At 38.5% G+C, this 24827-nt stretch overlaps 2 protein-coding genes and 1 long non-coding RNA gene across 3 annotated transcripts; 2 read left to right on the top strand and 1 right to left on the bottom strand.

The window, feature by feature from the left end:
* The first annotated feature begins 492 nt into the window (after positions 1–492).
* LOC148160198 (uncharacterized) lies at positions 493–2077 on the top strand. Its single transcript, XM_088004622.1, has 2 exons — positions 493–1442; positions 2053–2077. The coding sequence occupies exons 1-2, from the start codon at positions 493–495 to the stop codon at positions 2075–2077; spliced, it is 975 nt and encodes a 324-aa protein (XP_087860748.1).
* Positions 2078–5196: 3119 nt separating this feature from the next.
* Positions 5197–7041, top strand: LOC148160197 (uncharacterized). Its single transcript, XR_015762595.1, has 3 exons — positions 5197–6503; positions 6608–6656; positions 6807–7041. It is a non-coding gene; the product is annotated as an uncharacterized LOC148160197 (long non-coding RNA).
* Positions 7042–7516: 475 nt separating this feature from the next.
* On the bottom strand, positions 7517–17832 carry LOC148160196 (NTPase KAP family P-loop domain-containing protein 1-like). The gene is given in 8 exon segments (XM_088004229.1): positions 7517–8208; positions 8210–8286; positions 8289–8451; positions 8787–10235; positions 10724–11052; positions 12177–12293; positions 14063–14129; positions 16367–17832. Coding segments are annotated over 7 exon segments (2211 nt in total). The 5' UTR covers positions 14103–14129; positions 16367–17832; the 3' UTR covers positions 7517–8172.
* Between the last annotated feature and the right edge of the window lie 6995 nt (positions 17833–24827).

The raw sequence follows: 24827 nt of genomic DNA, 5'->3' as shown, positions 1-24827 counted from the left end.
GAGATTTTTATTTGATGGTAAAGGCTATTTGTGCACTGCCTAAGCTTCATTTAAAGTGCCACAATAATCCCATGTGTAACAGTGGTTGGGTTAAACCAGTCATATACAGCAATTACCTGTTGTGAAAAATATGAAGGCTTTTATTAAATATTGTACAATAACCAAAAAGAGAGATGTAACTTCTATCATGAATATAGATTAGCCAAAACCCCTACAAATTACATGAAATACTGCTTCTTCCAGTGGGAAGTAAGACCCATAATCGTTTCCCCAGTAAGCCTCCCAGGATTAAGGTGGATAGAATGTTCAGTTCCAATGGTATCAGTGACATCAGCAGTGATGTCATCACTCTATGATATCACAAGGGAATCGCTCTCTTGAATGTGGCTCGCAAACAGAGTTTTCTCTGACCTGTTCCACAGTTCAATCGCGGCAGATCACCCTTCAGAGCTTGTTAGATATCGATTCCAGAGAAGTGAGAATTTACCAGTCATGAAGCAACAGCAGACTGCTTTTAAACATGAAGCTTTTCCAGCTAAGCTTTCATGGGTCGACATGGTAGACCTCAACATCCAAGTCGACTACGACACTGTCATTTTCCCTGTTGAAGATGACAGCGTCGGTCCCATTGAGCCGGAAGATCAATCAGAGATCCAGGGGGAATCAAGTCCTTCCGGCAACTTTGAAAGACCAACATCTTTGGAAGTCAAGCAGAAAACAACACCCTCTGCTGACTTCGAGATTACCCCCTCAGTGGAAGACGTGGAAGAGACAAACCAACACGTCAAAGATCTTACAAAGCAGGTAGACGATCTTAAAACAGAGTTGCAGAATCAGATTTTTGAACTCCATCAGGAAAGAGACCAAAGGGTTGCATTTCAGGCTGAAGTCAAATCCCAGCAGGAGGAGATTCAAAAACTGCAAACAATATTGGAAAAAGAACGTCACCAGCAAAAGATTAAAGATGTGCCAAAGGTTTCTTGCTCTTCCAAAGTCACAGTTGACAAGAGCGTTCTTCAACAGCTGGAGTACTTCAAGCAGGAGGCTGCAAAATACGCCTCCCGCAATAAAGGTCTAATTGAAGTAATGGTTGAAGAATACAAAGTGAGACTTAAATATGAGGAGCAGCTCAAAAATCACTCTGAGCAAGCTTCCAAATTTAAGGCTCAGGAAGAATTGGTGAAAGCTCTCCAGGGTCAGGTTGCAGACCTGAAGGTGGAGTTAAAACATGCTCTGGAAAATATCCATCCTAGAGTCTCCACCCAACCAAAGACCCCCCTGCAAGCAGAGGAGCCCAAGCAAAGGCAGACCTTCAATCAACAAGGGGTCTCCATGGATAGCCTGACTCAGCCTTTGAGCCGACCCACATCCAGCTTGCAAACAGTAGGCTCCCTACAAACAGAGGAGACCAAGGATAGACAGACCTCCAATAAATCAGGGAGGTCCGAAGAAAGATGGACCTTCAATCAACCAGGGAGGTCCGAAGAAAGACAGACCTCCAATCATCCAGGGAGGTCCGAGGAAAGACAGACCATCTATCAAACACGGAGGTCTGAAGAAAGACAGACGTCCATGCGACCAACCTCCACTGGTTGCATGGAGGGCCTTCATGTTGGCATTGGCATGAAGACCAATCTAAGCCCGGCTCGGCCTTTACACCGACCCACACCCAGGTGGTACTAACCTAGGTCACTATCCAAACCCAGGTTTTGCCAACACTGGGCATTATGTAAATTCAATCCTTTACTCCAGGGGTGCTCAAAGTCGGTCCTCGAGGCCCGACTTTGAGCACCCCTGCTTTACACAAATTTAGGAAATCAAAACAGACGCAGGTAAATAAAATGCTTGCGTCTGATTTCCAAAATCAATGGATTTTGAAAACAAAATCCATTGATTTTGTTTTCTCCAAAATCAATGGAGAAAACACAAGATCAATTTCAGAGTTAAAACCCCCAAAATAAACATTATTAAAACTGTCCAGAAACAACCAATCAGAACCAAAAGGTAGACTTTTGGTTCTGATTGGTTTCTGATGCGTTGAATGTGTCTCAGCACATTCAACACATTAGACTACTAATGTACTGCAGCTATGCAATTGGCAGAAATACAACCTAACATTATATCATCATTGTTTATTTATAGAATGATTTAGAAAACAAAATGCTATACAGGCTTGTCAAATCTATTTTGACCCATATTAGAATTTTCCATTGATTTCCCTTCATTTTAGTAGCTGCGATTTTCCCTAATCCTAACTAATACTAGTCTATTCCTAATTAACTAAAACTTAATTCGCACTTTACCTCTAAATGTTCCAAAGCAATGAATCCATCATATTAGGACCAGGTCTTGGTCCTATTATGATGGACATAATATGACACTGTACATATAATGGTGCGTTCACACCAAACATATTTTGAGCATCAGGCATGTTTGGTTTACATTCAAACTTTATGTGGAGGCGCGTCGAGGGCCGGTGCAGCATGTCTAGCGCAACATTGGACTCTGCACATAGACTTTGAATATAAACCAGACTGCGAATGCACCATTAGAATGTTCAGTTCCTATGGTAACAATTACATCATCAGTGATGACATCACTCTTTGATGCATCAAATGAATCTCTCTCTTGAGTATAGCACACAGACTGTTTTTTCAGACCTGTTCCTGTTTCAGACTTATAAGTTATAAGTTATGAATCTTCTCTAGGAGCTGTTTAAATTATTTGAAGGCACAGAATCAGCCCAGTACAGGTTCACATTCTCAGGTAAGAGAGACTCACCTGGGATAAAGTTAATTTTTCAGTACTGGAATTGCAAAAAAGATAAATTAGTTTCATCAAAGTATGTCATGAATATGTGTGCATGCCATGTATTCCATACTAGTTTTTTTGTTGCTTTTGCCACCACTAGATGATATGCATTTAAGATATAACATAAACAGCACTATTCAGAGATGCAATGAGTTTATAGCAGTAGTTTGAATTATCTAATCGTCTGTTGATTTGCAGCAGTCCACATTATCAGCAGATATAGAGGGCCCCAAAATAAAATTCTGCTTTGTCCCCATGGAGGCTTGGGCCAGCATCTCCAGAAAACATATTAAAGATTGTGATTTTTCTGTAGAAAGTATATAACTGGTAGGAGTGATGAGGCAGAAACAAATATGTGCTTCACTAATCCTCCTGGAATCTGTTCTGATCAAACATTTATTAAACATTTCCAAACAGCACCATATCTGAACTTTCTGAACCCTTATGTCACATACTTAAGTCTCAAAATAACCCCCCTTTGTTTTCCCATATTCTACTGCATAAACGATATGCAATATATTTGTATTTTTTTTATCTGTACACCATCATGTTCACAAAAAGACACAATATAGCTAAACTGATTTGACTCATGTAACATAAAAACGTAAAAGCAACATATTACTTTCCAACAACTTTCAGAACCATTTTATTTTATAGCTGATAACTAACGGTGTATTATTAAGCCAGTGGTTCCCAAAGTGTGGGGTGTTCCCCCTAAAGGGATGCACGATGAATGAGACAAAAAAAGAAAAAAAGAAAGAAAAAAAAAAAAAACTCTGAGAGAGCTGTTTATTATTTTAACCCCATTTTGCACAGAGGCTTTTATTTTAATGTATTGATGATAGTAAAGTTTAATATTGTTACAAATGAAAAAAGAAATATGTTTGAAATAACACTGATAGCACAGAAAACTCTTCTACAATATAGAACTAAAAAAAAAAAAAACTTACACAAAAATGTTTCACTGTAAAGATGGTTTGTAGTTTGTTGTGTTGTAACCTGAAGTGTGAAATAAACTTCAGTGGAGTTTGAAAACAAAATATGTGTATAGTTAAATGTGTGGTTGAACAATGTGTGTGCCCAGTTGTTTCTTTTGTTCTTTGGGGGTGGAGGGCGGAGGATTTTATTGTAATCCATAGGGGGGCCCAGAAGAAAATCTTTGGGAACCACTGTATTTAGTAATCTGTGCATAAAAACTGATCGCAACAGCTCCTGTACAATATGTTTATATCTCAGCTAACTAGAACTGCCGTCGCTCTTTTTCCTCCCGGTGCCGGTTAGTTCAGTTGCTATGACAACGGTAAATAAAAAACAAAAGGACTATTAACTGTTCTTTTTGAGTTGAATTTGGCCCGTTTTTTGTTAATTATGTCACCACAGTTACTCGAAATGCCAACAAAAGTAATAGCTCCCCTCACGGGATCGAGCCGCACGTTTTGATATAAAGTGGGAGGGGGGCATGCGGCGGTACGAGCCGCATTAATGGTACTAGGAAGAGGCAGTTATTCTGAGGTGTAGAACAATAGGTGCCTACCTATGCATTGCTATGGGAAGCTCCAAAAAGGTGGGAGTTCATTTTTCAAAATCCCATTTTTCATCATGTTATTTATATATTTATAAATGTCAGAGTTTCAAACTAAAATTCATTTGTTCCTACATCACTCAGACTGTTAAATAAAGTTAACATATAGTGTTTCGTCATGCTTCTGACAATCTGGTCTGATATGTTAATTTGTTTACTCGTATAGTTTGCAAACTAAATATTTAGGCTAAATAAACCTAATATTTAAATTAAATATTATTTAGTTAAGAAGCTTCATATTTAGTTTTTTTTAAACTAAATATTTATTTACTAAAAGTTCAAGTTTCAAACTAAGCATGTAAACATTTTAAAACTAAATATTTATATCCAAATTAAATATTTATTTTTGCCAAGTAAATATGTAGTTCCAAATTAAATTTTAATTTTGATAACTAAATATTTAGTTTCAAACTATATATTTATTGTCCAAACGAAACATTTAAGTTCCAAACTAAACATTTAATTTTCAATCTAAGCATTTAGACTTCAACTTATTTTGTCATTGCTCAAAGACACGAAAGTGAATTTGGCAACAAAATGTCATTGCTTAGCTACCAGAGTAAACAGAAAATATATTGAAAAACTATAAACTTTTTTAAAATTAATATTAATATTATATTGGTAACTAAATAAGGTTTAGTTATCTCTGAGCTAAACAAATTACTAAATCTGTTTAGTTATTGGTTTAGTTATAAACCTAGAAACTAAAAGTCCCATTTTCCTCAGTATGTAAATATTGAGCTCGGACCTCGATATTTAAATGCGAACTAATTATGTGCAAATTTGCTTACCGATAAGCGGAACTGGAATATCACAATAAAAGCTGGGTTTTGCGGACCTCTATATAAACTTTGCTGATCGCGGTACTGAATCGCTCCAGTCGTCGCTCAACTAACGTTTTTCTATATATAGAATCTGTTCTTTCGCTCTTTAGATGTCCAAATTGTAATTTAAAAACATAGGACGTACCGTTTTAACGGTTATAGAGACGTTTAGTCATGTTTCTATAGCAACAGTTTCTGCATCGACGGAACACTTCCGGTTCATGTTTGATTCAGTCTTTAACTTCGTAGAGTTGCTAACACGTTTTTTTTTTTTTTTTACACAAACAATATAATTACTTTTCATAGAAATCATTTTGTTTTACGAATTAATAAACAGGAAGTCTTAAAGGTTGATAGGTCTAAAACGAACCTTGTTCAAATATTTTGGCCAGAATGAAAGTGCTAAGTACTGTTTATTGAAATTAAAGATGAAAGAATGTTTTTTTTTTCTTTTCATATTTTAATTCTTATAATTTTTTTTATGTCCGATTTGATTTTGACTTCAGATATTCTTCATAAACTGTCAGTTTTTTTTTATATAGATATACATGATTTTGTCCAAATCTTAAAGACATCCATGGTCTTATTCAGATCTCTGCACTGCAGCCAGGCTTGGATAGAATATAAAAACATTCAATAAATTATGCATGTTGTCAAGATATATGAACTTGAAAATGAAGGAAAAGGTATTTGGACCCAAAACGCTTTAAGCTAGTTGGAGTGTTTCTGATGGGCCTGAGAGTTTGGAAAAGATGAATTCTCCAGAGGTCAAGCAAGGCAGATCAAATGATGGATTCATCTGACTGAAGGCTGCTGCATTTCATACTCTCTAAAAGTTTGACACTATTAACAGTGTTCAGCAGGCGGTGTAATGCTGAAGATGTTAATTGGCAGCAAGTAGTTTTACATCCAACCACTTCAGAAATGTATATGACAGACATGAGGTTCTTTTTTTTTATTAGTTACACCATGAATGCTCTGTATTATGGGATGCATGGGTACACAACAAGAGGAGACTACATACAAACTGCAGTGTTTTATGTAGTTTCAGACATTTTACTTGTAAATGTTCCCGACTATTTAACAGTCATTTATATCATGTTTAGATTTCAGCCAGCATCTCTTCAGTTTGATCAGTATTTGACTTTCATTAGAAATGCGTCTTCCCCTTAGTAACAGCTGTTTCTTTGCAGCACTTTGTTTGTGCCAAATGTGAGAAACCTTTCCTTGGTCACCGCCATTATGAGAGAAAAGGTTTGGCTTACTGTGAGACGCATTACAATCAGGTAAGAAGCTAAAACTTGGCTTTGAATGACACGACCAACATCACAACGCAGGAAGACAATGAAGGAATTTGTTTGCTTTCTCTCCTTGTTTCTCTGCTGTCAAGCTCTTTGGGGACGTGTGTTATCACTGCAACCGTGTGATTGAAGGCGATGGTGAGCATCGGTGTGATAAAACACATAATTAGGATCTTCTGTGGTTCAGTAATTTAAAAAAGTTCTGTGGTTCAGCAATGAACAAAGTGTTGCTTTCAGTGACAGCAGCTGAATCTTCTGTTTTTATTTATTTCTTCTGCACCCCCTCAGTTGTGTCTGCTCTCAACAAAGCCTGGTGTGTCAGTTGTTTCTCCTGCTCCACCTGCAACACCAAGCTCACTCTCAAGTAAGTCTTAATATGTTCATTGATGCAAACCATAAAATCTAGTAACATGCAACTCTTCCACCTCATGTTTGTTGTGCCTCTTACTTTTCTTTGACACATCTCATGTGCCTTAAAAACAAGAAGAGCTTTAATGGGAATGGCTTCTACAGTACAACTTGAATCTTCACTCAGAATAGCTGTGCCCATGTTTGTCTGTAATTAACTGCTGAATACACAATCCTTTGAGCCTTAATGTCTCTGTATTATTAAATTGATTAATTGTAATTTTTAGAAAAATCTTGAAGTCTTCAAAGTGTTACATAAAATTAGTATCATTAATGAATATAAGAAATCAAATTGTGAAATTAACAGTGATAATTCATGCCCCTGGCATGGGTTTTGTCTTATATTTCAAAATCTAATAATGTATGCTGTCTGAATGTGGTTATGTATCGTAAATGGCTAGATTTGTGCAATATTTCTGTATTAATTAACGTAACATTCAAAGGTGCACGATTAAAAGAAAAGCAAATAGAACTGTTCTCTAGTTAATATTTTAACTTGTTTGATGAAAATGTCACCAACAAACCCTAAAGTTGCTTTGATTATTTTTAAAGTTGAGTGTGTTTTGAAAAGACAGCCACACAAAATAAGGTTTCTAATTTTACTATTGGAACATTTTATTTACATTTCACTTGACTTGGCATTTAGGATGGAATGAAAACATACAGTTTATTACATCTTATGGTCTGCTTCACCAAAGAGCAATAAAGTATTCTGAACATATATTGTTGAACTTAAGTTTACAGGAATTAATAATTATGAGCTTATGGGGAATTGTGGGGAATCTTTTTTCCCCACAACATAACTTCAGTGCTCTGTGGTGTTAAGTTTCTTAGAGGTCATAATGTGACAGTTTTACTTACAACTGAACTCTTATGAATTAATGTTAGTGTTTTTTTTTATTTTTATTAAATGGTTATGAACAATAATTACATTAAAAGCAACATGCATATGCTAAACACTATCAGTAGAAGTCAAATGACTCACTAACACGCTTGAGTTGTAGTTCAGCTGTGAATTAATATATTTATACAGTGGGTGAAAAATGTTGCACTCTGGGACTTGACTCCATATCCTGGAAGCCAGAACCAACAGCTGAGGTGTAATGAAAACATATTTCAACACTTGATCAACACATCTGCTTATCAAAGCCATACAAACATGGAAAGGGGTTAAAAAAAAAGATTCGGAACACTCAGTGTACCTTAGCACACTAAATGTATTTAACTATGTGACAAAAGGCAGCTGTTAACACAGGCTGGTGGTAGATGAGTAATTATTTCTTCACTACATACTGGAGGATCTTGGACAGGTGTGTTTTGGCAGGTAAGGGTAGCATGTTCTTGTGCTGTGGCTGGAGGATGAGAGGAAACTCAAGAAGTGAAGTTTGAAAGTTGTCCATTCACCGAATGTCATACCCAGGAGGGCTTTCAGATCTTCTGTGTCACCAAAGACCAGAGCAGAGCCATTGAGTTTATGTTTTTTCACTGTTTCCCTGTATGTACTGTCCAATTTCATTCTCTCCATCTGAAAAAAAGAATATAAAATACAATGGGAATATGTTAGGTCAATGAGTAAGACTGAGAAATGTTCTAAATTACTTTAATCACAAAATGCATAAAGGAATGTGCACAACTATCACAGCAAAAACATAACGTGATGGAAAAATGTCCAACAAGATCTCTTTCTGACTGTCATTACAGATTTAAATATGAAAGTTTTTAAAAAATGAGCTAGAAAGATCTAGACAGATCTTTAAAGAACGATGTAGAACAAAACTATCCAATGGAAATAAATTTATTATACCAAGATATGCTATAAGTGCACAAGTCATACAAACTATCTTTGTCCAAACTCCTCACCTCTTCACATATGTCGTCTGTGGTCATTTTGATAAGACTTGTGACTGGAAGAGGAGCTATGTTCCTCATCCAACCAGAATCTTCCAGCCTGCATGTCCCTCTGATAAGAGCCAGTTCCCTCTTGATTGACTGATCCAGATTCACCATCCCTACTTGGAAGATCTCCAGGTTCTTTATGGTGAACTCAAACTCGTCATCCTTGAGTAACGCTTCGAACACTTCAGGATCTCCGTCCTGCTCGAGGAGGTCCTTGATGTTTGTCCGCATCACATATAGCTCCTCCCTGGACTGGCTGAAGACCTGCCAAAGGGTCTTTGAATCATCATGGCTCGCTTTCTGTTGATCAATCGCTGCTCTCTGCTTTTCATCCTCCACACACTGCAGGATCCAGCTGAATCGACAGGGCCACTGGTTGGCTAGAACCACCCATGCTGCAGTGTCCTCTGGGTCAGGAAATGCTTTCTTCAGTAACTTCATGATTATCACCGTTACCCAGACAGAGCTGATCGTCCTCTTCATTGAGATGGCATCATCTAACATGTATTTGTTCAGCTTTTTTTCACCGTTGCTAAGGATTGTCAGAACCGTTTTCTCCAATTCATCCTCCTTCACATCTAAAGTATCTCTATTTATGTTGATCAGAGGATTTGACTCCTTTGATTCCTCAATTGCCACCACAGACAAATCTATTGAAGATGTCTTTCTCCTGTGTCTGTTCCATCTTAAAGAGGAATCTTCAGAGATGCCTGGAGTGTTGTGAAGACTGTTAAATAAGCTGCGCTTTGAATTTTCACACATTGGTGGGACTGTGAAGGTCAGAGTGACTATGCGGTTCAGCAGTCCGTGAGCTCTGTCCTCTTTACAGATGGAGCTTTCTGCAAATTTCACTTTTTCTAACAGAACAGTTGGATTTACAGCCAGAATGGAAAGAACTGGGCTTTCCTCATCTGAGAGTAAAATATTGATGGCCTCCAGGACTCCAACAATTTTCTTGGGGGAGCAACGGTCCAGATTAGTAATTTTCAACATGATACGAATCCTCCTCTTTTCAAATACCTCCATGAACTTGATGAATTGAGTCAGAAACCACATTTCTTTCCTGACTTCATTCATGAATCCCAATTGGTTGCTGATCCGTTCGTTGTCCATTTCTCGCTTAATGTTCTTTTCTTGACTGAAAATGAGGTTCTTGATCATCTGAAAGGCAAACCTGAGTCCTGTTACTGCTGGTACTCCTAAGGATGCAATAGCAAAGCCCTCCAGGATATTCACTTCACTATTTGCTTCTGTCCCCTGCTCCTCTGGTTTTATTTCAGCATTAGGAAAAACCCAAACAAAAAAGACCACTATGAGAACTATTGGGACAACAATGATGGACAGTAGGAAAAACCACAGGGGGCAGCAGCAAACCTTCTTGGATATCCAATCATTGGGGCCGTCCTTCACCTCCTGAAGTAAAAAAAAGTAACCCAAGAAGAAAAAAATGGTTACCAATCACTGCTGTGTTTTAGGGATATGTCTACATAAATAAATTCTGACTTTCTATCAGTTTGTTGCCCACATTTTGTTTTGAAAACACTAGGTAACTGGAAGACAGTTTGGTAAAATAAATGCATTGTTCCTTCAAATTTAATCCCTATAACGCAGATGTCATGTTGAGTTTGATCTCAAAATGAGATCAATATTTAATGAGTAGATTCAGTTGAGTAAAATTATTGTTAATTTTTGGAAAAAGCCAGTGGACAGCATGTTAATGTCTTACACATTGAATCAGAGAAGGACTGAAAAGACATCAACTGGCTGTCCAACAAGGCATTTAAAGTCCTTTGCAGAATATTTTTCAATTATTTTTTTATTATCCACAAAAACACACATAACGTGAAAATAATAACCACTAAATATGTTCTTAAGGTATAGAAAAGCCAACAGAAACTCACCTTTTCCTTTACTTCATCCTCTTCATCATATTGAGTGACACGATAGAGTGCTAGTGGCAGTTTCCCAAAATTCACCTGCATGGCATGAAACAATCGTATGGCTATCCCAGCCCATAGCATGTCACTGCCAGCAAAATGCCAAGCACTGAAATTCACATAAAGGAACCTGACGTTATGGCGATTCTGGTTCTCCATAGTCCAGACTGGTGTGTAGAAAATCAGCCTCACAATGAGAAGCAACAAATGTTTGACTGAAAGTTTGGCTGCAAGGGGCTTTTCTGATTTGTCGGATTTCTGCTCAATCCTCAAAGACTCCCGATTTGTGTACACTGAAAAACAACAATTACAATATTTACATTGAGGATGTAAGTAGTTTAGATCCAAATGATTGTATTAGAAAATATGGATGAACAATATTATCATGATAGCTTCTGCATTAATCAAAAAAGGCATCTGTGACCCAGTCTTGGAAAAGCAGAATAAAAAATATATTTTAATATATTTTCTATGGATGCTTTGTTTAGTAACTCGTCTCAAGTAGAAACAAAGGCGGAAGAAAAACGTAAAAAAGGCTATGATCAAAAATGCAATATTGTGCATTCAACCTCTAAAATCAAGGAATTGACATAATTCTCTGGTAAATATTTAAAATTGTATAGATTTTACCCATTTGGCTTCAAGTAAAATACACTGCAGCAAAGAACCAAATCCAATACTTGCTCCAGAAAAACAATCAATGTCTCAGAGCCTCATTATTCTGTGAATTTTATTATCTGAGCTTGAAGCTTGATCTAAAACATGCAATAAATCTGCCAAAGTAAAAAGAAAAATAATAATTCCTGTTGCAGCAGGACCTTCAGGGTACAGCAGCAATACTTTTCTTTTCCATGGAGGCCTGTCACCACTCAGACTAGTTGACATGACTTGTCTTTGTAATATATTTCCAAAATTTGAATGAACAGGGTGAATTTATATGTTCAACCTGACTTGCTATCTTTTTTGTGTACTTTGTTTATTCCTCTTTGTTTAACTCTCCAGAATTTTGCTTACTATGCTTTTTAAAAGAAATAATTTTTAAAAGATAAAAGGATGACTTAGATGACTGAGTAAAATGCAAAAAATGTCCTTTTGTAAATGCATCCAGTCAGTTTTTAAGAAGTTATTAAGACCTTTGGGTTTGACTGCATTATGTTGGAACATAATATGTTGTAATATTCTGTCATCATAATATTATCATGGACAGGTGCAGTTTGCACAGTCAGTGCATCACAGTTTCACACGTCTCTGTCACGTTCACAGCTCACACAGCAGATAAGGAGACGGTGTCATAAACACTGCAAACATGCAAATCATCTGATGCAGAAAGTAGTCATCAGTGTCACACTGAGTAAATCCAGACAGGTTTAAGTGGTTGTTTTAGAAACGATCCGCTTGTACTTTTCACACCACTTACCTCCCATTTGATCAAGAATCACATCCAGTCGGTCCTGACAAGAAGAGTAGAGTCCCACTGTTGCCGGTGATGAAACCTTCGTTAGCGTCTTGGACAGAGCGTATGCATAGATATTATCTGAAAGAGATTTATGTGAACAGTTGATGTGGCTAACTCATTATAATGCAGGTAATATTGCTACTGTCTAAAGATACATTATTGTTTTAGTCTGTAGATTTAGAGATGTTGTATTTCTAAGCTCTGCAGATCTACATATTTCCTGGCGAAATTGTAAACTTTGGTCCGAGAAACATCTCATAAACTTGCAGAGGACCTCCATTGGCTTTCACTTTTCTCTGCATACACTCGCCTCATACCTCAGCCTTTTACACTTTATTACTCTTACAAACCTTGCACACTGAGAGACTGAAGTTGTTGCCTATTCTTCTTTGCAGACAAGATCAAAATTCAGTCAAATTATCTAATTATCTTCAAACATTATTTCACTCTAGACACATGATTGGATTTAGGTCAAATCTTTGACAGAGCCATTCTAATCTGAATATGCTTCGATTTAAACCACTTCATTGGAGATCTTGTAGAGTTTCATTGTCTAACTGGATGTTATTTTGAAGCCTTAAACAGAGTTTCTTCCTGTGTTTAACTCTATTCATTTCCCGATCAACTCCAACTGTTATCCCCACAAAATCATGCTGCCACTGTCATGTTGAATTACAGTGTACATGTTTATTAAGGTAATGTGCAGAAATGAAAATTTCTGCAATCACTATATTAGTAAGAGTGTTGATATGTACATTATATCTGCAGTACGTTTTCCTCTGAATTGAAATTTCCTAAGAGACGCTGGTTTATGGCTGCATAGGGATGCAGTTGGTAGCACTGTCGCCTTGCAGGAAGAAGATCCTGGATCTGAATCCCAGCATGAAAGTTGCATGTTCTCCCTGTGCATGCATGGGTTCTCTGAGGGTAATCCAGCTTCCATGACTGTAATGTCAATTGGTTTCTCTGAATTCGCCTTAAGCATGTGTGTGTATGGCTGTTTGTTGTGTATGTCTCTGTGTTGCCAAGCGATGGATTGGTCACCACTGGAGACAGCCACCAACCCCTTTAGCTACCTCACAAAGATCAGCATGTTAAATAATAGATGGACACTGGCTTATCAGACAGTGTAAAAATTAAAAGTGTGGATATATTCTTAAATTTACCAAATTTTGAATGATTTATCAGTGGTAACGATACACAGCATATATTATTTTCTAAGATGAATATTCATTGGCATATACATTTTCATTAAAGCTCTAAATGTGCAATTACATTTCAGGCACAGTCAGAGGTGGTCTTAGCAGATGTGACCACAACCAGGTAAAGCACATCAACTGTTCGGATGTGTGAAATTTCTTGGTAAAAACAACTGCAGTCTTGCAATGTTTTTACACCAATTGTGTCAGGAATTGCAGGAGCTGCTTAAGTATCATGAGAGAGACAGGGGGTATTATGTCCTCTCCCATCTATCATTGAATTAGCTCAGTTGTGATGCTGTTGTCTTGAAATTTTCAGAAAGACAAGACTTGTGCAATAGCAGCTACTGAAAATGCTCTCAAACTCCTTCTTGTGTTTGCTCCTGCTACTTTTTCCCCCCTCCAGACTTTCAAACACCTTATGGCTGCTGTTCATTAATTTAGCCCAGACAGGCACTGTTCCCATCAAACAGGATAGAAATCAGAGGCTGAACTCACACAGAGCCACCACTGATTCACATAATAATGTTTGCCAAGTGTGTTAGGGAGAATTCATTTGCACCCTGAAACAGAGTGAAAATAGAGTCCTTCTGAGGAGAAGGGATGGATTCTTCTACATGCACATTCATTTCTTGTGGAATAACTCACCTGTTGTTACCTCCTTCATGATGACTGTAGGATGGGACATGCAGCTGTCAGAGAAAACACCTTTGATCTGTGAAAAATAAGAAACAGCAAGACTCTCAGCTTGGGACACTTTGGAGACATTTCTGCAGCCATGTGTAATCTGTTTAGCTCCAGCTCTCTCCTCACTTCCCTCCTCTCACGTCTCTTCCTCTCCTCAAACCTTTAAGGGATTAATACATATCATTGCATTTATTGTTTTATTGATCAATCATAAAAGTTTCATGCTGGATTTATGAAGGATATTGTTAATACAATATTTACTATTAGCTCATATGTCGAATGCTTATAAACCAGTCGTGGTGCATTTAATTCTGAAAAATGGGCTTTATGTTTATTCCCCTGCTTCAAATGTGCGTCAACATAGCCATTCAACAATTATGTCAAAGCTTTTGAACATTTATGGCTGTAGAACAAAAGATTTATTAACATTTACAGCTATTTTAATTGACATTGTTTGCATTCATAAAACATTATTGCCAAAACTTTTAATAGGCTTCGTTTTCTGATGTTCGGGGACCAATAAAATGTTAATATATTCCTTTTAAGCCTATAAGCTAATCAGCTGGCATTTACTACAATATCATCCATGTTCCTAATTCTGCAAAGGGCTGACAACATGTTACTGAACTCTGCAATTACTTGCACTGGAGACTTAGTGTGAAAAAAAAAACAACACTAATTTATTCCACAAAAAAAACCCATCATTATATATTTGCAGTTATAACTTGATCATGGAGATCATTTCTTTCATCTTCATCTATATCTCGGATTCATCCTGGTAGAACAGCTTTGATCAAATTCCGTTAAAGAATCCTGGGCAAAATTAGAAAGTGAGTTATTCCCTTTTTAACAACAGTGCCGTTAATTTAATTAGGTGCTTATTTGCGATTTATTGTCATGGTCACCCGTCCTCATGTTCCCAGACAGGTTGGTCTGACATAGCCTGCTGCTGTGTGTTTCTGTAAGGCTTGTTGAGGCCGTTTTAAATTAGTTGCCTCTCAGCGTGTTTCAAAGCATCCTTCTCCAGTCTCAGCCAAAAGAGATGATCTATTCTCAATTGAATTTATTTGGGGTATTGGTATGCAGACATGTTTAATTTCCTATTGTGATTTTTTTCTTTAGTAAAACGTGTTGTTTTTCTCTCTCTGAGCTTAATAAAATATTGCAACCTACTCATATGCTTCAATGTCTTTTTAAACATTAAATTTTAAACACCTTTAGGATCTTCTCAATTACCTTAAAAAGGGATTTTTTCCATTGGCTAGTCCAGTGGTTTCCAAACTTTTTCTCCTGGGTTTCCAAACATTTTATCCCCCCCCCCCATGATTACAAATAGCAGTCTGGTTGAACGAAGTGTGTGAGCGAAGGGGGTGGGGGGTTGGATTCTTAGAGACTCACTATCTCTAACTTTTTGGGGGGGGCAAAATGAATGTACTTAGCTGAACAGACAACAACATCGGTAGCCTACAGGCTACTTGTTAAGCTTAAGGTGCTGTATTGATATTAGCTAACATCACCTGCATCCCCCCCACCTCCTAGGGGGCGCGCCCCACAGTTTGGGAACCTCTGGGCTAGTCTATTCCTACAACTTCTCATATGAGGTTGGTTGTCAAGGGAAAACATGTTTCTGGAGAATGACGGACTTTGTCACTAATCAGAACTTTTTATGTTACTATGGGCTCCTCTACAGTTCACACTCCAGTTTTTTATTTGTAGTCTTAAGGTTTAGGAAAAATTTTTGGACTTTTGATTGTGAGTGAATACTTAGTGTGTTTGGTGTGTTGGTTTGGGTTGTCCATGAAGATGGCTGAAATTAAAGGCCTAACTCCAGTCCACACCTGTAAGATGGTCTCTGTGTGAGAAGGGCTTAGACTCATTCCCAAAATATGGGACACTTAAAGGTGGAACAGAGTTTCATTCTGTTCCTGTATTTAGTAGAAACATCTATGGCCTCAGACTTTTTTTTAGACAAACCTAATTTTTATAGGGTTTTCTACAATTTGTTAGGTTACTACTTTTGCTATCGATAACCTGTTCCCTCAATTCAGGCTGTGGTGCTGCCACTTTTCGAGCTGAAACAATTAAACCCTTCTGACTGTGGAACCTAGGGTTTATTTTTAAGTTCGGATCTGGGAGGCATGTGTATACATGTTCTGTTAACTCTTCATTGCACTTCGTATGGTCGCCCTCATTAGGGTGCCAGGTAGCAGCAGTCCTGACACGCTGCAGGTGTTTCCAACACACCTGGAGTTGATTTCCACTCACCAGGTTTAGGATTTAAGGACCTGGATGCCAGTACTTCAATGCCTTAGTGTTAACCTGAAGTGGTAAAGCTCCGAGCTTTCTGGGTTGTCCGTGTGTCTCCCAGTTCTGCGGTTTCTTTGTTCTCCTCATCCTCGTAATCTCCACGCGCAGGTTACCTTTGCTGATCTCCATGTATGAATTTCCTGAGTTTCGTCCTGACTTCCTGGTTCCTCATCTGCTCCGTTGACTCTGGACAAACTTCCACGGTTAGCTCCATCCAGCCCCTCTGCTGCTGGTTTACTTGTTCGACCTCCAACCCCTCCGCTCGGCCGCCTTCGTCTTGGTACTCACCCGAAAAAAAAAAGTTCTCCACTTGGGGTCCATGTGCAGCAGACTCGCCTACTGAATTCTAACGCCAAACACCTGCAGCGAGTCAAGACTGCTGCTAACTGGCGCCCTCATGAGGACGACCACACGAACTGCAACAAAGGGTTAAACATGCAGACACCTCCCAGATCCAAACAGAAGTCGCCTTTTCTTTTACAGGTTCTTTTACAAAATTCTTTTTCTATTTTTTGCCCCAGCTGGAACTGTTCTTACAAGAGAATTGTGTTCATGAAAAGTTTCAATCTGGCTTTAAAAAGTTTCACAGCACTAAAACTGCTATCCTAAAGTTTTTAATGACCTGGTTATAACTGTTTTTGAAAATCCCTGCTTGTCTGACTTTTTGAGGTCTAAGTGCCTTGTTTAACTTTGGATTATTGCATCCTTTTATGAAGGCTTGAGCGTTGTGTGGGTTTGGAAGGAATTGAGCTACATTTGTTTAAGTCTTTAATTGGGGAAAAAAAGCTTCCCATCCCAGGTAGACACATATTCTTCAGCTGCAACACTTGTTACTTGGGGTGTTCTGCAATGATTCATTCAAGGTCCAGTCTTTTTTTCTTTCTTCCCCATGTGTTTCACTTAGGGTCTATATCTATGAAATATCTCTTTCCACTGCTTTGTTGATGGCATTCAACTCTATCTGCCCATTTATAAAAAAAAACAGTTCTGTGAAGGCATTATTGGAATGTTTTGCTTATATAAAGGTGTGAATGAACTCAAGATTCTTCCTCCTCAACCATAATACAACAGAGGTTATGGTATCTTAGATATTAAATCTTTCAAATGTCATTTTTGAGCGCTCTGTGAAGAGTCATAATATATTCTTTGACTACTCATTTCACAAAGCACATCAGTTCAGTTGTTAAAATGAGTTTTTTTTTCAGCTATGTTTTCTTACTAAAGCAATGCTTTAGAAGTGATTGTTTTAAGATAAATTTGCTTAGATTACTGTAATTCAGTCAACCTTGACAAAACACTGCAGATCGCCTGTTAACAGGAACTAGAAAACATGTAATTCCAGTTCTGGCTTTCCATTTGTTCCAGGATTCATTTTGAAATGAATCCTACTGGTTTCGAACTGTTTTAATGGTCGGTCTCTAATCTTACAAAATGCCATCCATCCACAGGAAGACTGAGGTCAAATCTGATATTCTCAACTCTGAGCAGAAGGTGATTGTACCTTCTCTGCTGCTGCTCCAGAACTACCAATCCATGTAACAGCTGCTCATTTATAAAGGTTAATATCTCAAATATTTTTCATTTTGAACTGAAATTTCCTCTTATTTTTTTCTTGCATAATTGTATGTTATTGCTGTGCTGCATTTTGGTGTTTGTCGTACAGTGCAAGAGTTGACAGACATTTTATTGCCACTGTTATCAACAGGTTTATTCCCGTTAATGATTGCTATTCACTTCACCTTCCTCTTTTAGCAACATATTTTCTAACCTTGTCAGAACTTGCCTGAGAGATTCAAACAGACCGCACAGCTCTTGCTCGCAGACTTGAAAGTTCTGCTGAAGTTTGTTTACGTTTCATGGTCCAAGCTCTGATCAAAGTGGACAAATCATACTTTTTAATCTTCTGTATAACTTAATCCTATGACTTCAGGATAGAGACATGATTTCAATCCAACAGGCTTACCTGGTTGATGTGGTTGGTCTGTTCTTCAGGTCATCTCATATCAATGCTTTTAAAACACTACAAACCAGGGAAAGACAGCAGCAGCTGGAGGTAGAAGTAAAAGGTGCGGCAATGCTTATGACAGATTTTATAGCACGAAAAGAAAAGGGGGGGAAAAGTAAACTGATAACCACAGGTTTCCTATAGGCTTAACGCTTTCCAGGAAATGAAGTCATAAAAAAGATTGAATTACGCCATGTCTTACAATTAAAGCTGCACATTATCTTATTTTTCCTTTTCCCAGCTGGAATTTTTGTCTACTTCACCATTCACAGGATAGGGGTCTGTGGTGTTGGGCAGTGCCTGAAACCATCAAACCGTAGAAAATCTCCTATTCTTCAAACAGCTTCTGGCAACAACTGTCCAACATTTTCTGTCTGTGGAAAAATGGAACAAATGAGTGATATTTTTTATTTTTTTTTTAGCTTCAGAGCTGTTGGGTCTGCATGATTCATGAACCACATTTTCTTACTTTGGGAGTCCCTCAGGTGGAGATTGACTGGATCGTTTTGCTCGGCGTAATCTGACATGTGAAACAGTTAACCTCTTCATCTCTAGGCCTCTTTTTGAGAAATATGGTTGAAAATACATGCCCAAAATGAATTGAATGTATCTCAAGAACTACAGAGTTTATTTTAATTGTTTTGGTATCAAAATAAAGGCAAGACTCTAGAGAATATGTTACAGCTCTAAAACCCACCCTGCCTGTTACTGAGGAAAGTGAATTAATATGATACACAGCAGAAATTAAGCAAAATATCTATTTCCGCCAAAAAAAAACCCAGTTCAATATATGAAGATTCCTTTCAAAGCATGTTTACTACATGTTTTGGATGTAGTAAACAACAGTACACAATCTGACCTTTTACTGTGCCAAGTTTCATGGAAAGAAAGTGAATCACATGAGTTTTAGAGAGGTACTACTTGATAAAAATCTAGGCGGACCTTCCAAATTAGCCATTTTGGCACAATTTGTGCCATTTGAACTTTCTCAGTTTTTTTTCTGTAGGTTCTGTTTCAATTATTTATTCTTATAGAATAAATGATTACTTGTCATAGATAAGTAATTACATCTAATAACAATTGTTTTTGGGGGTTCCTTTGAAAAAAAATTTCCTCCTGGAGTCTCTAGTCTGCGCTCTGCGCTCTGCAAGTAAAACCATGCAGTTCTCAATACAGATATGCAAACTTACGCGGGGCGGTTTCTCGGGATCCCATTGGCCAATTTTGATGATTGACACGTCTTTCGAACCGTCAGAGCCAATAGAATCCGAGGGCGTTGACATTAATACGGAAACTAAAGCCATTCACCAATTAGAGGACGGGAAACGCATGTGACGTGCATTGACGGAGTTCGCCTCTACATTTTTATATGGAAGCCCAGGAGGCGGAAGAGGCTCTGGGCAGAGCCGAAAACAGTATGAGATGGACTTAGGGAAAATGGATTATCGAACCAAGTGGAAATATTTAGTCTAATAAGGATTATGACCACGAAACAGCAAAGGTAGGACTGAATTTATGTTTTTCGCTTCGTGAAATTAGCGATTTCTTTTTTTCTTCTTCAGCTGCTGGTTCAGTGAGTTTTGCACGTAGCGTGGTGATTCTGGTATTGTTGGAAACGGCAGAGCTTCGGCTTTACTCTGATCGATAGTTTGTGGGCTTTGGGAATAGTTGCTCTTTCACTGTTGCATTTTTTACCGCGTATGCCTCGTTAGCCTCGTTAGCATCTAATTACGTTTCGTTTTACCAAGCTACTTCGTGTTCAGGCTGGGTGTTGTTGATGTAGAAAATATTGTTTGTATCATTTAGAAGAGCTTTTTCCCGATCTGTGGATATGCAATATGCCTATATTGATAAATGTATAGCATGTTTTTTCAATCGATCTTGTTGCGGCAAGCGCAGAGGACCCAAATTTGGGTCCTCTCGCGACAAACAGGTGCCAAAACAGCAGCACCAAAGCTTTTCTTTTCCGTTTTTTTTGCCTAAAGTAAAATTTGTTTTGACACAACTGGTTAGTCAAGCTTTCAAAAACAAGCCAAAGGCCTAATTTCCCTTGACATATTTACTTTATTTTCTTTAGCATCTATTTATTTATTTCCATGAGGTTAGCCATGCTGGGTTGTCACAGCATGGTCTGCAGCAGAACTCTTTCACGCACTATGCAAATTATTTCAAAGTGGATGCTTCAAACTTACAAAAGAGCATCGTTCTTCATTAAATGCAGGTCATAAACGAGATGGCAGTCATTATTATGCTGTACATTTTCACGTCTTTGCAGAAAGTACGAGCCATTTCATGCATTGTTTAGTGTGTTTAAAGCCCATTTCACAAAAAAATGCTAAAGCAAAAGTGAAGTCCCAAATCACGAGACAAAACTGACGCCATCTACATTTGACATTTAACAAGCAAATGAACATGACTAGATCTTTTTTTTTTTAAGCATTCCTACCAATTGGTGTCATTTCTGTTGATAACTTTAATCCCAACCCACAAAGAGTAAAAGGCTAAATCTTTAGGCAATTTGCAAAAGTTTAATTAATGTATTTAATTAGTACTAAAAACTCTTGGCCTGAGGGTGACTGATTATTTTTACTTTCTGCAGGAAGTTGATTGTTCAACTACTTTAATTAACTTGATTGTCATAGACAAAAAGTAAGATTGTGTGTGACAGACAGTTCTCACTTATTGCTTGGCCAGAAGTCTTTTGCAGATGAATGCAGAACAAACTGGATATCGTCACCCACTCTGCACACCTTCAACACACCTTGCCCTCTCACCGAATAGACTTTGTGATTAAGGCTAATAAATTCTCTTAGATGACTAATCCAAGATAAGCATCAAACAGAGATAAAGTGTTGCTCAACACTGGGGAAAATTCAGAAGATTTGCTCCATAAAATAAGGGGAAGTTAAGCTAATGTAGTCACATGTCAGGTTCGTGGAACAGGAGGTGGGGGCTCACTGGTCCATTTGCATGAGCTGATGGGTAAACAGGTCTGAGGCTTTTTAAAGTCCTATCGGAATCCAACAGGGGGTGCTAAAGCATTGTACATGAAAACAGGATGGTGACATTTGATCAGCAGCCCTTCATGTAACTTCTCTGTTTAGTATGGGGGAGCAGGCCTGACACTAAAGAAGGCATTTGAAAATCGGGTGCGGCTGAAGGATTAGGATGTGCTGGACTTATTCAAGGAAAGTGGTGATAGTCATTTATTGTGCAGTTTACACGACAGTTTTAAACCACCTTTTGCTTCTTTATGTTTTCCCTTCAAATAGCCAGATTTTAATGTAATCTTTCAAATGGTCATCCTCAATGACATAAGGTTATTTTCATCTTTTATCTTTGTCCTTTGTTTTGTTTTTTTCTTGGTTATGTACTTAAGCTTGAGGGAGATAGAAAAACGCAGCACATAAATGAAGTGTAAAGTCTAACTGCCCAGAGCAGATGATTTGTATCTTAACGTTATCCTATAAAAGAAGACGTAAAGATGCATCATCCTTCAACTAATCATCCACTATAAGCCGAGTTTTAATATAGTAGCTCTTTGGGAATTAACTTATTGGCACTAAAATTTCATTATGGCTGTCAAACAGTGTTTTGCTTTTGCCGAGTTAAAGAAATTGGAACAAATTGTGTTGCTGTGATGGACTGCTGCTAATAAAATGCCTAAATATCAAATTTAATACATGCTTCTGCTGAGTTGACTCAAAGTGAGGAGCTTTTCATGCCTGAATGATTCATAGGTCAGAGTTGGGTGGCTTAGCAAACAATAATAATAAGAAAAGAACATCTCTCTCTAAAAATGGTCAGGCACTGAACAGAATGGACTAATAATGTACAAAGTGAAAAATAACTTTGGAATGCCCCAAATATGTTGATTCTAAATATTGAGGAGCCAGTGATGAATGAAGATCCGTCTGTCTGTGCGTTCTCACCCACCCACCTTCAATAAACAGAAACCTAACCATCCTTTGCTAGTGCAGCTGTCTTTGATGGGTTAACCATAACCACAAACGTAACCCAATCATCTCTGACTGTAGCCTTAACCTTACCACAGAAAGCCTCTGACTTTTAAGGACAACAGAAATTAGACATCCTCATTATTTAAGGAATGAAATCCTACATGGGCTCCAACTTGGTCCAGAAGAGGGAGCAAAGCCAGTGCCTAGTATCACTTCTTTTCTTCCACTCTTTTTTTCCATGCTTCTTAAGAGTTGACAAGCTTGAGTATCGACACAGAGTCTTACACAAGCTTGGCCCTGAGCCTGCTTGCCTGGCCTAATTGGCCTCAGGACCTCTTGTTGGTGTGAGCTATTGATCAGTCTCGGTGCAGATGCTGCTAAGTCACAGGCAGAGGACAGAGAAATGGCCAGACATAGTGAAAGCAAGCGCTGCAAAATCTGGGCATGATGTCTTAAGCCTCGTCATTCGCTGTGCAGAGCCGCACAGTGAGCAAAGATGATAGGGTCCTCACCTCGACGTACAGGGGTCCACATTCTTGCCACAAGCTGATTCAGACTCACTGATTGTCCTTTATTGTTACCACAGGGTTGATGGTGCCAACAAATGGAGGTTTCTGAATGCTGTGACCTCCACAGATCTATAGACAGTGTCTGCTTTAACAATCCCACCAGAGAAAACGAGATGAAACCCCACCAACACTTGCAAAACCCACTTTTTTCTTCGAGAAACCTCTGCAGCAAATATTAGGAGAAAGAAAAAAAAAAGGCGGCGATGAGATTGCCACTGAAGAGCCCTTGTGGGGCAGGGGTGAGAGGAATGGTGATGCATGCTGATCTTGTATCTATCAGCACAAACATCCTATACGCCATTATTTTTTTGTCTGCACCTTCAACCTTTTTTCCATTCACATTCAGAACCTGGATCCCATCATTTCGTTCTCATATTTTCCCATTTTGACTTCTTCTACCTCGTTGTCTCCCCTCAAAGTCATTTCAATGTAAATAGTGCCTGTGCTTATCTGCCTCTTAAGCCTCCTTCATCATTCTGTAAGACTTTTTCAATTCTCAGAAAAGCTCATAAAAGAAACATGCATATGTTTATGAGGCCTGCCACACAATGTGTCCCCCATAACCTCATAAAACACATTCTTCTTTATGTGGAGCCCAAATTTCTATTCTCTGCAGCATGTGAAGGCTACATTCCCATATGGTAATGCATTTATGATGCATGACAAGGCTCGCAATTCTCAATCTCTTCTGCAGCACAGCGCGAGTAACCAGAACTGTCCAAAAGCCATAGCCGTGACAACGCGGATCATTATACATTTTTCTTTCTGTGCTCTCGTCTCTCTGTATTCCTCCCCATGTCTCCCTGCAATCCACTTTCATCCCGTTGGTGCGAGAGCGCAGCCACCAGGTGCACACAGAGCTCTTCGCTGGGTGGTGGTGTTGGAGTGAGTGTCCACTCCTGGACCTTTTCAGCGGCACTGAAAACCTACACGCATGTGTGCACACATTCACGGCAACCTGCTGATCCCGCCGCCTGTTTTATTGTCAATATCAGTCGGCTCAGGGGCTGTAGAGGTTGACGGCTGTTGACAGGGGCTGGATTGTGGCGGTAAAGACGATGGCAGCTCTCGCTGAGATAGAATGGCTGTATCTTGAGACCTCTTGGAGGGTGTTATTAGGCTGTTATGAAATCTGCCCCCTATCAGAGGTAAGAGGGAGGATATAGGCAAGATGCACTACAGAATACAAGTGTTGACTCTCTGCTTTCCTCCTATGGCTTCGTCTTATCTCCACCTCCAATTCATTCTCTTGCGCACACACATTTCTCCTGAGAGTCTTAACACCTATACTCGAGTTTTTCAATCAGCATAGCCTGCAGCCTCCCCTGCACACTTGTGAGTAGGAAAGGCAGGCTAACGGTTTCAAGGTATTACCAAGGTTGTAAAAGTTGTGGTTTCAAAGCCTCACACACACACACACACACGCACACACACACACACACACACGCACACACACGCACAAACGCACACCTACACACACGCACACACACACACACACACACACACACACACACACACACAAAAACATGTTAACCCTCCAACGGTTTAAAGTCCTTTTGATGAAACGGAGTGACCAGGCTGTATGGAGAACAGAGGTTTCTACATTTTTCTCTTGCTAACACAAAAGAGAAATTCATCTGTTTGGGGATATCTTTGTAAAAATCCCAGAGTCAAACTGTGAGCAACACACTGCTAAGCAGCTGAATGGAGGATCTACCCATGCAAAAATTTTCACTGATTAATCAGATACTCTAAGTATTACTCTATAAGGATCAGAACTACAAAAGCAATAAAATTCCACACAATAAGCCATTGAAAACTATGTCCATGTATCCAAATCAAAATGACAAAGTAAACATTAGCAATTCTAAACTATTGAACTATAA

The sequence above is a fragment of the Poecilia mexicana genome, unplaced genomic scaffold (assembly GCF_051168715.1).
Source record: "Poecilia mexicana isolate PSO_F unplaced genomic scaffold, ASM5116871v1 scaffold_3, whole genome shotgun sequence".
Lineage (NCBI taxonomy): Eukaryota > Metazoa > Chordata > Actinopteri > Cyprinodontiformes > Poeciliidae > Poecilia > Poecilia mexicana.
This window is presented reverse-complemented; position numbering and strand designations above follow the sequence as displayed.

Excerpts from the sequence above, each read along its gene's own strand:
- LOC148160198 (XM_088004622.1), top strand. The coding sequence starts at position 493 with ATGAAGCAACAGCAGACTGCTTTTAAACATGAAGCTTTTCCAGCTAAG. Across the intron at positions 1,443-2,052 it reads ACCTCCAATAAATCAGGGAG|CACATTCAACACATTAGACT; the intron begins GTCCGAAGAAAG and ends AATGTGTCTCAG.